Source organism: Alexandromys fortis, unplaced genomic scaffold (assembly GCF_014885135.2).
Source record: "Alexandromys fortis isolate MF-2015 unplaced genomic scaffold, M_Fortis_MF-2015_v1.1 scaffold_233, whole genome shotgun sequence".
Taxonomy (NCBI): Eukaryota; Metazoa; Chordata; class Mammalia; order Rodentia; family Cricetidae; genus Alexandromys; species Alexandromys fortis.
The window spans coordinates 878,234-890,065 of NW_026068146.1; the positions used below are offsets into that span (position 1 = coordinate 878,234).

At 44.8% G+C, this 11,832-nt stretch overlaps 1 protein-coding gene across 5 annotated transcripts in view; it reads left to right on the forward strand.

The window, feature by feature from the left end:
* Window positions 1–11,363, forward strand: part of Nudt13 (nudix hydrolase 13) — a 55,423-nt gene extending 44,060 nt beyond the window's left edge. Inside the window, exons 4-10 of one of the 5 annotated variants that reach the window (XR_007589385.1) lie at window positions 1,133–1,267; window positions 2,032–2,126; window positions 5,211–5,336; window positions 6,025–6,136; window positions 6,756–6,910; window positions 8,634–8,889; window positions 10,642–10,777. Coding sequence is in view for 4 of the 5 variants with exons in the window: in XM_050126967.1 (XP_049982924.1) it covers window positions 1,133–1,267; window positions 2,032–2,126; window positions 5,211–5,336; window positions 6,025–6,136; window positions 6,756–6,910; window positions 10,642–10,842 (824 nt within the window). In the remaining variant the exon portion in view is untranslated. Of the gene's footprint in view, window positions 1–1,132; window positions 1,268–2,031; window positions 2,127–5,210; window positions 5,337–5,981; window positions 6,137–6,755; window positions 6,911–8,633; window positions 8,890–10,641 lie in introns of those variants that run through there. The other 4 variants (XM_050126967.1, XM_050126968.1, XM_050126970.1 and 1 more) reach the window with 4 other exon arrangements.
* Window positions 11,364–11,832: the final 469 nt, after the last annotated feature.

Genomic DNA, 11,832 nt, shown 5'->3' on the forward strand with positions numbered 1-11,832 from the left:
AAAATTAATTTTGAGACCCTTTATAGTACATATAATTAGAGATCTACACCTTTTGAATTTGGGGGTTTTATTTTTGAGATTCAAGTGTGAATTGAAAATATTTTTTAAGCTGACAGCAGGGGATGTGGCTCAGTGGTCTGATACTGGACCAGCGTACACGAATGTCTTAGTTATGTTTCCATTGCTGTAGTGAAATGCCACAGCCAAGGCAGCTAACAGAAGGAAGAGTGTATTTCAGACTTGCCATTTCAGAGGGTTGGGAGCATCATGGTAGGGAGGCATGGCACCGGAGCAGTAGCTGAGAGCTTACAATTTGAAACCCGGAGGCAGAGACCACACTGGAAACAGTATGGGCTTTTAAAACCTCAAAGCCTGGGGGCTGGAGAGATGGCTCAGCGTTTAAGAGCATTGCCTGCTCTTCCAAAGGTCCTGAGTTCAATTCCCAGCAACCACATGGTGGCTCACAACCATCTGTAATGAGGTCTGGTGCCCTCTTCTGGCCTTCACACAGAAAGAATATTGTATACATAATAAATAAGTAAATAAATAAATATTTTAAAAAAAAACCTCAAAGCCTTCCTGCACACCTTTCTGTAGTAACACACCTTCTCCAACAAGGCCACACCTCCTAATCCTTCCCAAATAGTTCTACCAACTGAGGACCAAATATCAAACATAAGGGCCTTCAAGGGCCATTCTTATTCAAACCTCCACAATGAGATTCCTAGATTTAATCTAGTAGCAGGGAGAAAAAAATCCTGCAACCATTGAATTAAGGGTAAATACCAATAAAAAAAAAATATATGATATACTAAAAATGGTCAGATGTTCATTCTTATTATTCCCTAAACAACAGTGTAAAACAGTTGTGTACATAGTTGCATTGTTATTTGATATTTTAAGCAACTAAGAGCTATCTAAAGTATTGGCAAATACTATTTTATTTTATTTGAGAGACTGAAGCACATGCAAATTTTGGTATGTAAGATACTCTGTAACAGACCCAGCTGATCCTGAGGTAGCAACTATATATTTTAAGCAGAAGTACCTCCTGTGGGTCTCACATGGCTGTGATGATGTGACTACAATTCACGTCTTACTTTTCCTCTCCGTCTTCTTTTTTGCTGTTTAGAGTTGGAGAGGCTGCTGGGCAAGTTTGGACAGGATTCACAAAGAATAGAAGATTCAGTGCTGATTGGATGCTCCAACCAGCATGAGGCGTGGTTTGCTCTGGATCTAGGTCTGAGTAGCGCATCCTCCATCCACAGTGTGTACCCCTTTTCCTGCTAGGTACCTCCCTGATTTTAGGGTTCTGCAAAAAACCACTTTAAAGAAAATTTTACACATACAAAAACATTACCAATTTTTCCCTTTAAATAAGGAAAACACTGTCATCACTGAAAAGAGAGTAAGAAAGGAGAGTTTTGGGCCATAGTAGCCTACATAGTGAGTTTTTGAGTGGGGGGGGAGCTAAAAAGCAGAGGAAGGTCGGCATGTTAGTACATGTTTGTAATCCCAGCACTTGAGGAGCTACAGATCGTCATCCTCTACACAGAGGATGAGGCCAGCCCGCCGAGAGTTTCCATGGAGTGGTTCTGGGTCCTCCACCTGCACTCTAGAGTCAGTTTGGATCCTCCCCTGCTTTTCCTCTTTCTTCACTGTCTGGTGAAAGTGGAATGGTGGTGGAGTGAGCTTCGACATCCCATCTCTGTTTCCAAGGACTGTGCTGCTGGTCCTGACCACTCTGGAGGATCTGGAGTAGTACTGTGCTCTCCATTCCCCAGACTAACCTAAGAATCACATTTCTGATCTTCCAAAATTCAGACTTGGGAGCCCATACCCTGTGCATGAGCATGCATTCAACCCCCGCTCCCCAGGTAGAAGCCTGAGAACCTGTGTAAGTTCCCAAATCCTAGATGCGTCTCGTAGGCAAGTTTGGAAACAGAGCTCTGGCAGGAGGGACTTGGCAGAGGCAAAGGTGGACATGTGTTTAATCATGTTCTCTTTTCCAATTTTCTACCCTCCTGACAGAACCTGAAGTGGAGGCAGAGCTCGGAGGTTCTTTCATCAGTCTGAGGCGGGCTCTTTCTCAGCTGAGCTCCATGGATTCCTCCTTGCTGTTCACGGTACTTTGGTTTCTAGTTCCCTAGGAAGTATAAGAAAGACGTGTATGAGGGCAAATGCGCATGTACACACAGTCCTGGGGTGACACAGACTTTCCTGACATTGGCAGAGGACAGTGGACTGGGAAAGATGGTTTACTCTTCCTTGTTTTGCTTTTAGCAGAGCTACCATGAAGACTTAGCTCCTAAGAGCATAGCAACAGGCTCTACATATTTTTAAATAAATATTGATTGTTATTTATTAATATATGTTTTATGTACTTTTTCTCATAAATGCTTTTTAAAATTTGTTGTAATAAGAGCGGCGGGGCTGCGTCCCCGGCACCTGGCTGCCCACATGGCTAGCTTATGCCCGAAATAATTACACGGAAACTGTATTCTTTTAAACACTGCCTGGCCCATTAGTTCCAGCCTCTTATTGGCTAGCTCTTACATATTAATCTAACCCATTTCTGATAATCTGCGTAACCCACGAGGTGTGGCTTACCAGGGAAGATCTTAACCTGTGTCTGTCTGGAGTGGGAGAATCATGGCGACTCCCTGACTCGGCTTCTTTCTCCCAGCATTCTGTTCTGTTTACTCCACCCACCTAAGGGTTGGCCTATCAAGGGGCCTAGGCAGTTTCTTTATTAATAAGAAATCACTCCCACATCAAAATTTTTTAAATTTTTATATGCATTGGTGTTTGAGAGAGTTGGATCCACTGGAATTTCAGTTACAGATGGTTGTGAGCTGCAATCTGGGTGCTAGGAATTGAACCACTGAACCATCTCTCCAACCTATCATAAGCGCTTTTTAAAGATTTTATTTTTAATTGTATGTACATATATGCCTGAGTGTAGGTGTGCATATGAGTGTAGGTGTCTGCGGAGACCAGAAGGGGTCACCACTGCTGCATGAGATGGACTTAAAAGTAGTGTAAACATTTACAGGCCATAGGTGCTGGGAACGGAACTCTGGTTCTCTGAAAGAGAAGTATGTAGTCTCTTTTTTTTCGGTTTTTTGAGACAGGGTTTCTCAGTGTAGCCTTGGCTGTCCTGGAACTTGCTCTGTAGACCACGCTGGCCTCAAACTCACAGAGATCCACCTGCCTCTGCCTTCCGAGTGCTGGGATTAAAGGTGTGCACCACCTCCACCCAGCTGGTGTGTATTCTTAACCACGGGCCGCCTTTCCCCCCAACCTCATAAACATTTTTAATTCTATTGCATGAAATAAATCATGTTTCACATGAAAAATAATTTTACCTTACTCAAATAACTTGTGCACACGGCTTTAGATTCCACTAGTTAATTTTTATTGTTGGTTGGTTTGTTTAATTTTTTTTTTGTTTTGTTTTGTTTTGTTTTTTAAACAGGATCTTACCTACCCCAGGCTGGTCTTGAACTCACTATGTAGCTGAAGATGACCTTGAATTTGTGATCCTTCTTCCTCCTGAATTACCAGTATTTTAATCATGCTTTCAGATACCTGGCGTATGTAGTATTGAGATTATTAATGATTTTACTGCTGCTGTGATAGTCCAGTCCATCGTAGTGGGGAAGTCACGGCAGGTGGAGGTCGGTGGTCACATTATAGCCACAGTCCGGTGGCAGAGTGATGAAGGATCAGTTTGGTGTCTCCTTTTCATTCGGCCCAGGACCCCAGCCCATGAAAAGGTGCTGGACACAGTTAGGGTGGGTCTTCTCACCTCAGTGAACCTAACTAGATAATCTTTACCAGACGTGTCCCAGGGTTTGTTTCCATGGGGATTCTAAATCCTGTCAAATTGATAACATTTATCACCATACCAGCCTTTAACTTCAAAGATGGGATCTCAGGTAGCCCAGGCTGGCCTTCAGCTTCCTATATAGCTGAGGATGGTCTTGATCTCCTGGTCCTCTGGTCTCCATTTCCCAGTGCTGGGATTACAGGCACAACACACCTGTCTGCTGTGGTGTTTTATTGTGTGTTCTGAGTTAAAGAGAAACCCCAAAGCCTTTTTTAGGTGGGAAAAGAAAATCACAAGTTGAGTTGGGGAAACAGTGGATGAAAGGACCTGCTGCCCAGTCCTGACCTGAGTTCCACCCGGGGACCTGTAAAGCCAGCTGCCGTGGTCTGCTGCGGGGGTCCCAGCACTTCTATGGCGGGGTCTCAGGCAGGGGCATTAGCCTGGAGTACACTGCACGGCAAAGCCAGGGAGGCCCTCTTCAAGGTGGAAGGCAAGACCTGGTTCTCCTGACCTACTGCACACACACACACACACACACACACACACACACACACACACACAAATCACAACTTCATTGAGGAGGAATGAGTAGGAAAGACATGTTTTAGCTATAATAGAAATTGAAATGTTTTCTTCTTAAGCTGGGTTACATTTTATGGGTGTGTATTATATTGCTGTATATTTTTATGTTTTAAGAAATTCATAGTGCGTTTCAAAATACCTTTTAAGCTAGGTATATAGCTCAATGGAAGATTACTTCCTCGTGTATACAAAGCACTCCAAAAAACAAGAAATAATCCTAGGCAGTTTGGATGCTCACCTTACTAGACCTGGATGGAGGTGGGTGGTCCTTGGACTTCCCACAGGGCAGGGAACCCTGATTGCTCTTTGGGCTGACGAGGGAGGGGGACTTGGTTGGGGGAGGGGGAGGGAAAGGGGAGGCGGCGGTGGGGAAGAGACAGAAATCTTTAATAAATAGATAAATAAATAAGAAACATAAAAAAAAACAAGAAATAAAATAAAAAGTACATAAAATATGCTTTCTCTTAGACTTTGATGCTAGGAAAATATATTTAAGTCATTTCCTTATTTTCCAGTTTAAGGCCACTTGAAGTAGGTCACTAGGGCCAGTGAGATAGCTCAGCAGGTACCAGTCTGGTGACCTGGGGTGACCGTTGTAGAGGTGGAAGGGGAGAACCAACTCCACCAAGTTCTCCTCTGGCCCCTCCATGCACCACGGCACATGTACCATCCCCCCCACACACACTATTAATAATACAATTGAACAACTTTATGAAATAAGTGAGCTAGAAAAAGATTCCCCCACGAATTGATCTAGACACCCTCTCTAAAGCCAGACCTTCCTTTGTGTCTCCAGGCTCGGGCTCTTCTCCGCTGGCAAGATGGTCATCAGTTCTGCAGCAGAAGTGGGCAGCCCACTAAGAAGAACGTGGCTGGCAGCAAGCGAGTGTGTCCTTCCAATAACATCATCTATTATCCACAGGTGGGGCACAGTACCTGGGAGAAGACAGCCTGGACTACCTGAGATACTTTCACAAAAACCAAAGCAGGTGGCTGGAGAGATGGCTCAGCAGTTAAGAGCACGGGCTGCTCTCTTCCAAAGGTTCCCAGCACCCACATGGCAGCTCACAACAGTCTGTAACTCCAGTTCCAGGGGATCCAGTACCCTCTTCTGGCCTCCTTGGGCACCAGGCATGCATGTGGGGCACATACCTACATACAGACAAAACATTCATACAGATAAAATAAAAGACATTGTGGTCAGCACTTGGGAGGCAGAGGTGGGCAGATCTCTGTGAATTTGAGGCCAGCCCGGTCTCCACAGTGAGTTCTAGGACAGCCAGGGCTATGTAGAGAGACCCTGTTTCCAAACAAACAAACAAAACAAAAAAAATAAATAAATTAAAAAACAAAAACAAATTTATCTCAAAAATATTTCTCTTTGTTTTTTGAAAAAGGGTCTCTCTATGTAGCCGTGGCTCTCCTAGAATTTGCTATGTAAAATGAGAAAAGAAGAAAAAGAAAATTGAGGACAGTAGTCCAAGAAAGCTGCTGCCACTCTGCCGTGGGGAAGGACGCCTGTGTGCTCAAAAGGCTTCCATGATTGCCTGTTCCTTTTGTCTTCTAGGCCCCAAAATGGCGGCAGCTCAGTTTCCGTTCTCCTTTCCTAGATGGCCCCTGTGGTGATCACCCTGGTGACAGATGGAGCCCGGTGCCTACTTGCCCGCCAGAGCTCCTTTCCCAAGGGAATGTATTCTGCCCTGGCAGGCTTCTGTGATATAGGTGAGGGGTTCAAGGGAGGAGCTGCAGGTGACACGTCCTGATGCCACCATGCTCAAGTCACAATCATGCATCCTCATGTCAAGAAAACTTTCCTGGAATCATGTATGATTTTCCTACATAGCAGGAGGCAAAGTTTCACACATGCAGCATAGTGGGAGGAATGACCCAGTGGGTGCCCCTTCACCCACCGCCTTAGTTTTATAATCTTTAGTACACTCTTCCCACATATCTGTTTGTCTGCCCGGCCATCAACCCGTCTTACTTCCTGATGAACCAATTACAGACGTTAGTGAGTCTTTCAGCACACACAACACTGCTCACTGGACTCCCATGCCTACTGACACTGCTTTTCCGTATGCGGTTATCTCTCTACTGGGTAAAGTCTACAGACGGTGAAAATGGCACTGTCATGCGGCTGAAGGCAGCAGTAACCTCCCCCACGGCTACACTCACCAGCATCAAAACCAGCCCACTAGACTTGAGCACTTGCTGATTCCTCGTGCTGGGGACTGAGACTCGGGACCTCAGGGGAGCAGCGCGTTCAGACTCCTTTCACACAGTAGAGGACATACAATTGTCCTGCTCCCTGGCTGTCTGGAATTAATCTGAGTGCTTTCAGGTGAAAGTGTGGAGGAGGCCATCCGGCGAGAAGTTGCAGAAGAGGTGGGCCTGGAAGTGGAAAACCTGCAGTACTCCACGTCCCAGCACTGGCCCTTTCCCAATAGCTCGCTCATGATTGCTTGTCATGCAACCGCAAAACCAGGGCAGACAGAGGTAAATTCTGAACTTTCCCTTACGCTGTGGTGTCCCCTTCACAGGCCACTGAGTGCTCTCTGAGCATGTGTTTAAGGAGACTGTCCAGGTTATATGGCAGTATAGAAAATAATCAGTGTCGTGAAGGAACATGCCCCTGAGGCTGGAACAAATGATCACCATCCCCCTTGCTATGTCTCAGCTATGACACAACTTACCTTTGAGCTGCTTTGTAGAAACATAATTAACACCCAGTCTGCTAATGGACTTGGGGTGGGGCTCAAATGGCAGGGTGCGAGCCTAACATACACCAAGTTAGGGGTTCAGTCCTCAAGCACCATGTCAACCCAAACTGGTAGTCCTGCTCATAATTCCAACACTTGCAAGGTGGAGGCGGGAGGGAGAATTCGAGGCCAGTCTAGACTACCATCTGTAGACATCTAATGCATCTAACTTGCTGGGTTTGGAGAGAGCTTGTATTAGGAGCCAACAGTCAGATGACTGGCAGGGTCATAGACTTTACCCATCATTTTCTGTCCTCCTGTTTTTCCTCTGTGGTAAGAGCAATGAACATAAGATTTATTTTAATGTATTCAGGAGAATATTGCTAACTGTGAGTGTTGTACACACCTCCACAACTTAGTATGTTTAAGTGAAACTTTATATCCTTTGACCACTGCTTCCCCATTTCCCCCTCCTTCTGGGCCTTGGGAACGAGCAGTCTACTCTTTGCCTCTACATGTTTGACTATTTTAGAGTCTCCAAGCACTGAGACTGTGTAGAGTTTGCATAAGGCTTATTCTACTTAGCATGTCTTCCAGGCCCATCATCTTATTATAAATGTTTGATTTCCTTCCTTTAAAAAACTCAGTAATGCCAGCCAGGGTGACAAATACCTGTTACCTTGGTACTTGGGAAGCAGAGGAAGGAAGATTCAGGAGTTCAAGGCCAGCTTTGGTTGACATTGCAAGTTGAAGGCAACCTAGGACTGCATTAGACCATCTCAAAAAATAGCAAACAAAACCTCTCAATACTAGTTCATAATGTGTCACACTTTCCTTTTTGACATACATCTAGACTGTTTTTATATCATGGATGTAACAATAAGAATGGAGAGGTGCCTTTGACATCCTGATTTCAGTACACTTGGATTATGTGGTCAGAAGTGGGATTGCTGGATCAAATAATAGTTCTACTTTTTAAAATTTTATTTCACTGTGTGTGATAGGATTTCACTGTGTATCCCTGGCTGATCTAAAATTTACTATGTAGACCACGCAGGCCTGGAACTCCAAGAGCTCCACCCATCTCTGCTTCCCCAGTGCTGGGTTAAAGGCCAGGGCAACATTTTTATTTTTTTTTATAGAACTTCCATATATAGAACTACAGTGGTTGCACCAGTTTACGCTTCTGCCGATCGTTTATAGTGGTCCTCCATTTCGTTTATAGTGGTCCTCCATTTCATATCCTTGCCAACATCTGTTGTCCATTTGTTCATTTTTGAGGCAGGCTCTAACTATAAGTAGCCCAGGTTGGCCTTCAGCTTACTGTATCACTCTGACTTGCCTCAAATTTAGGGTCTTCCTGTTTCTGCTTCCCAAGTGCTGAGGTTCCAGGTGTGTCATGATGACAGGCTTCTTGGTTTTTTTGATAGTAGCCATCTGACTTAGCTGCCTTTCTATTGCTGTGAAGAGACACCAAGGCAACTTGTAAAATAACTTGTAAACTGGGGTCTTGCTAACAGTTCCAGAGGGTGAATCGGTGACTGTCATGGGAGGAAGGCGTGGTGCTGGAGAAGGAGCTGAGGGATGACATCCGGTCCACAAGCAGGAGGGAGAGAGAATAAGGAGGAATGGCATGGGCTTTTGAAACCACACCTCCTCTCATGAGGCCACACCTCCTAACCCTTCCCAAACAGTCCCACCTTCTGGGGACCAAGCATTCAAACATGTGAGCCTATGGAGGCCATTCTCATCCAAACCATCACACCACCTTAGAAGGTATGCAGCCATCTTGACTTTGCTCTGCATTTGTCTGATCAGTGACACTCTGTATTCTTCCATATATTTGTTTGCCATTTGTATTTCTTCTTCTAAGAACCATCTATTCAGGTGTTGCCTGTTTTCCCCAGTGCTAGGGACTGAACACAGGATCTCAAGGGTGCACGCTACCGCCGAGCTCTTCCCATTCTGTATGTGGTGCTGAGCTGCAAGGGATCCTTTACATAGTCTGGATATTCTTTATGAGCTGTTCGTTCTACAGACATTCTCTCACATCCCGTGGGATGCTTTTTCATTTTGTGTTTCCTTTGCTGTATAGAAACTTTTTTCTTCTGAGACAGAGTTTCTCTGTGTAGCACTGACTGTCCTGGAACTCACAAGGGAGACCAGGCTGGCCTCAAACTCACAGAGATCCTCCTGCCTCTGACTCCAAGTGCTGGGATTTAAAGAGTGTGCCCCCACTGCCTGACTTTTTATTCTTATCTCATCTTGTCTGCTTCAGTATTTTCTGTCTTTGCTTTTAATGGCACACCTAAAAAAAAGTCAGTGCCCAGCCCAGTATCACAAAACAGTGATAGCAGTTTCTTCTAAAAGGTTTATGTACAATTAATTCTTGATACATTTTGTGGTTTTTTTGGTGGAAAGAGTGCAGTTTCGCTCTTTTCATGTGTATCCAGTGTGCCAACCCCATTTATGTTGAGATTTTTTTCACCTTCAGTTTTGGTTTGGTTTGGTTTGGTTTTTGGTTTTTCGAGGCAGGGTTTCTCTGTAGCTTTGGAGTCTTTCCTGGAACTTGCTCTGAAGACCAGGCTGGCCTCAAACTCTTAGACATCCACCTGTCTCTGCCTCCAGAGTGCTGGGATTAAAGGCGTGCGCCACCACCCAGCCCCACCTTCAGTTTTTAACAGTACCTTATATAGAGACAGAATACACACACCTCACTTAACAATTTGGGAGTTGGTCTTACTGCTCAGGGAATTCAGGATGTTGAGGAGTGATGACATGAAACTCTAGGAACTTCTGGTTGAAAGGGACTTTGATGTCTTACCCAAATCCACCTCGGTTGTCTGTAGCGTGTCTGACAGATGGAAGTCACCGAAGGCCCTGCCTATCAGTTTGCCTATTCTGTCATCTGATTTTTATGGACTCGAATCTGCTTCCACTTCCTGGGACAGTCTGTGTTTACTTTGCTTCTTGCTGTTAGTCATCATTCACCTTTACCCCTTAGAGAAGAGAAGCGTTTGTACAGATGTGTTTGTGTGTGCACTTGGTGGAAATCAGAGACAGGCTGTGGGCATCTGTTCTCCCCCAAGTCTGGTGTGAATCCTGGGGACCAGGCGGAGGTCCTCAGGCTTGGCAACAAGAGCCTTTACCTGCTGAGACAGCTTGCCAACCCTGTGCCTGCTTTTTAATTGAACAAGTTATACAGTTGATGCAGACACAATTAATTATAACTTACCACTCGGTATTTTAGTGTCTATACTTTGGGATTTTATGTGTATGTACGCTGGGTACTGAAACCAGGCTTAACAAATGTTCTTAGCCTTGTACAAATAAGATTTTTTAAATTTATACTTTTTAAAAGAACTATTTAAAAATACATTTAATTCTCTCTTGTGTTTCTGGTTTTAACCTAGCCCATCAATGTCAGGTGTTATCATTTGAGAAAACATAGTTTTATTTGCATTTTCTCACTTTAGTATTTTTAAATTTTATGTCTTCTAATTTTGCCCCCTCCCCCTTGTCTTCCAGATCCAGGTGAACCCGAGAGAACTAGAAGCAGCTGCCTGGTTCAGTCTGGATGAGGTGGCCGCAGCCCTGATGAGAAAGGGCTCCTTTATTCAGCAACAGAGTGATGCTCTCCCACTGCTGCTGCCCCCCAAGTTAGCTGTTGCCCACCACATGATTAAGACGTGGGTGGAAACACAGACCTGTTCTTCCCTGGCTGCTTAGCTCAAGTCAGGCCATCTAGATCCCTCCCAAGCAGCTGAAGGGCATGCAGAGGAGGTGGCAGAGCCTGCTCCAGGGAGCTCTGAGGAGTTCCTGTTAATAAAAGAGGTTCCGACTAATGAACAACCAAAAATGTCAGTATAACCTGGATAGAACATCCTGTACCCGCACTTGTCCAGCTGCTCTGAAGGCTGAGGCAAGAGCGTCACTTTTTCCTAACAACCTGGGAAACACATCGAGACTGTCTCTGGCAAAGCAGAAGTCTAAGGAAAGCGTTGATTGATGAGAGGCTAACTATGACAAGCTGAGGGAAGGTGCTGACTTGTTTGGTGGGGGTCATTTTCTCCGTGGCTGTAGGAGCAAACACTTTCCAGCGTGTGGCTCATTGATGTTGCATTTACAGGAACTGCCGAATGTGCCTGGGGTAATTTATCTTAGTATCTAAACTACTGACAAATCTCAACTCACATTTGAATTGCTTCTGTCCCCACAAAAAAATAACATAAATAATGTTTTTGAATTTGTGTGTAGGTATATTCTTTTTTAAATTTTATTATAAATGTTTGCCTGCATATACATCTTTGCACAACATGCCTGCCTAGTTCCTATGGAGGCCAGAAGAGGGTGTCAGATCCCCTGGAACTGGAGTTCCAGACTGTGGCTAGCTGCCATGTGGGTGCTGGGACTCAAACTTGAGTCTTCTGGACGACAGGCTCTGATCCCTCTCCAGCCCCTACACGTGTGTTCTTTTGTGGTAGGAAAAGTCGACTTTTGTAGCAGTTGTTGCTAGAGGCCTCACACATGGTAGGCAAGTGCTATATCACGGAGCCCAAAAGTTATGGTTTTATCTTTGTAAGCTCTTGAAGGGGTGAAGAAAGTGGAGCAAAAGTCTTCCACAGCACGCTCTACAGGCAACCAGAGGCGGTGTAGTTTTTTGAAGTAGCTAAACCCCAGAAGGGCTGGAGATGATTTGAAAGACTATGTTGTCTTTCC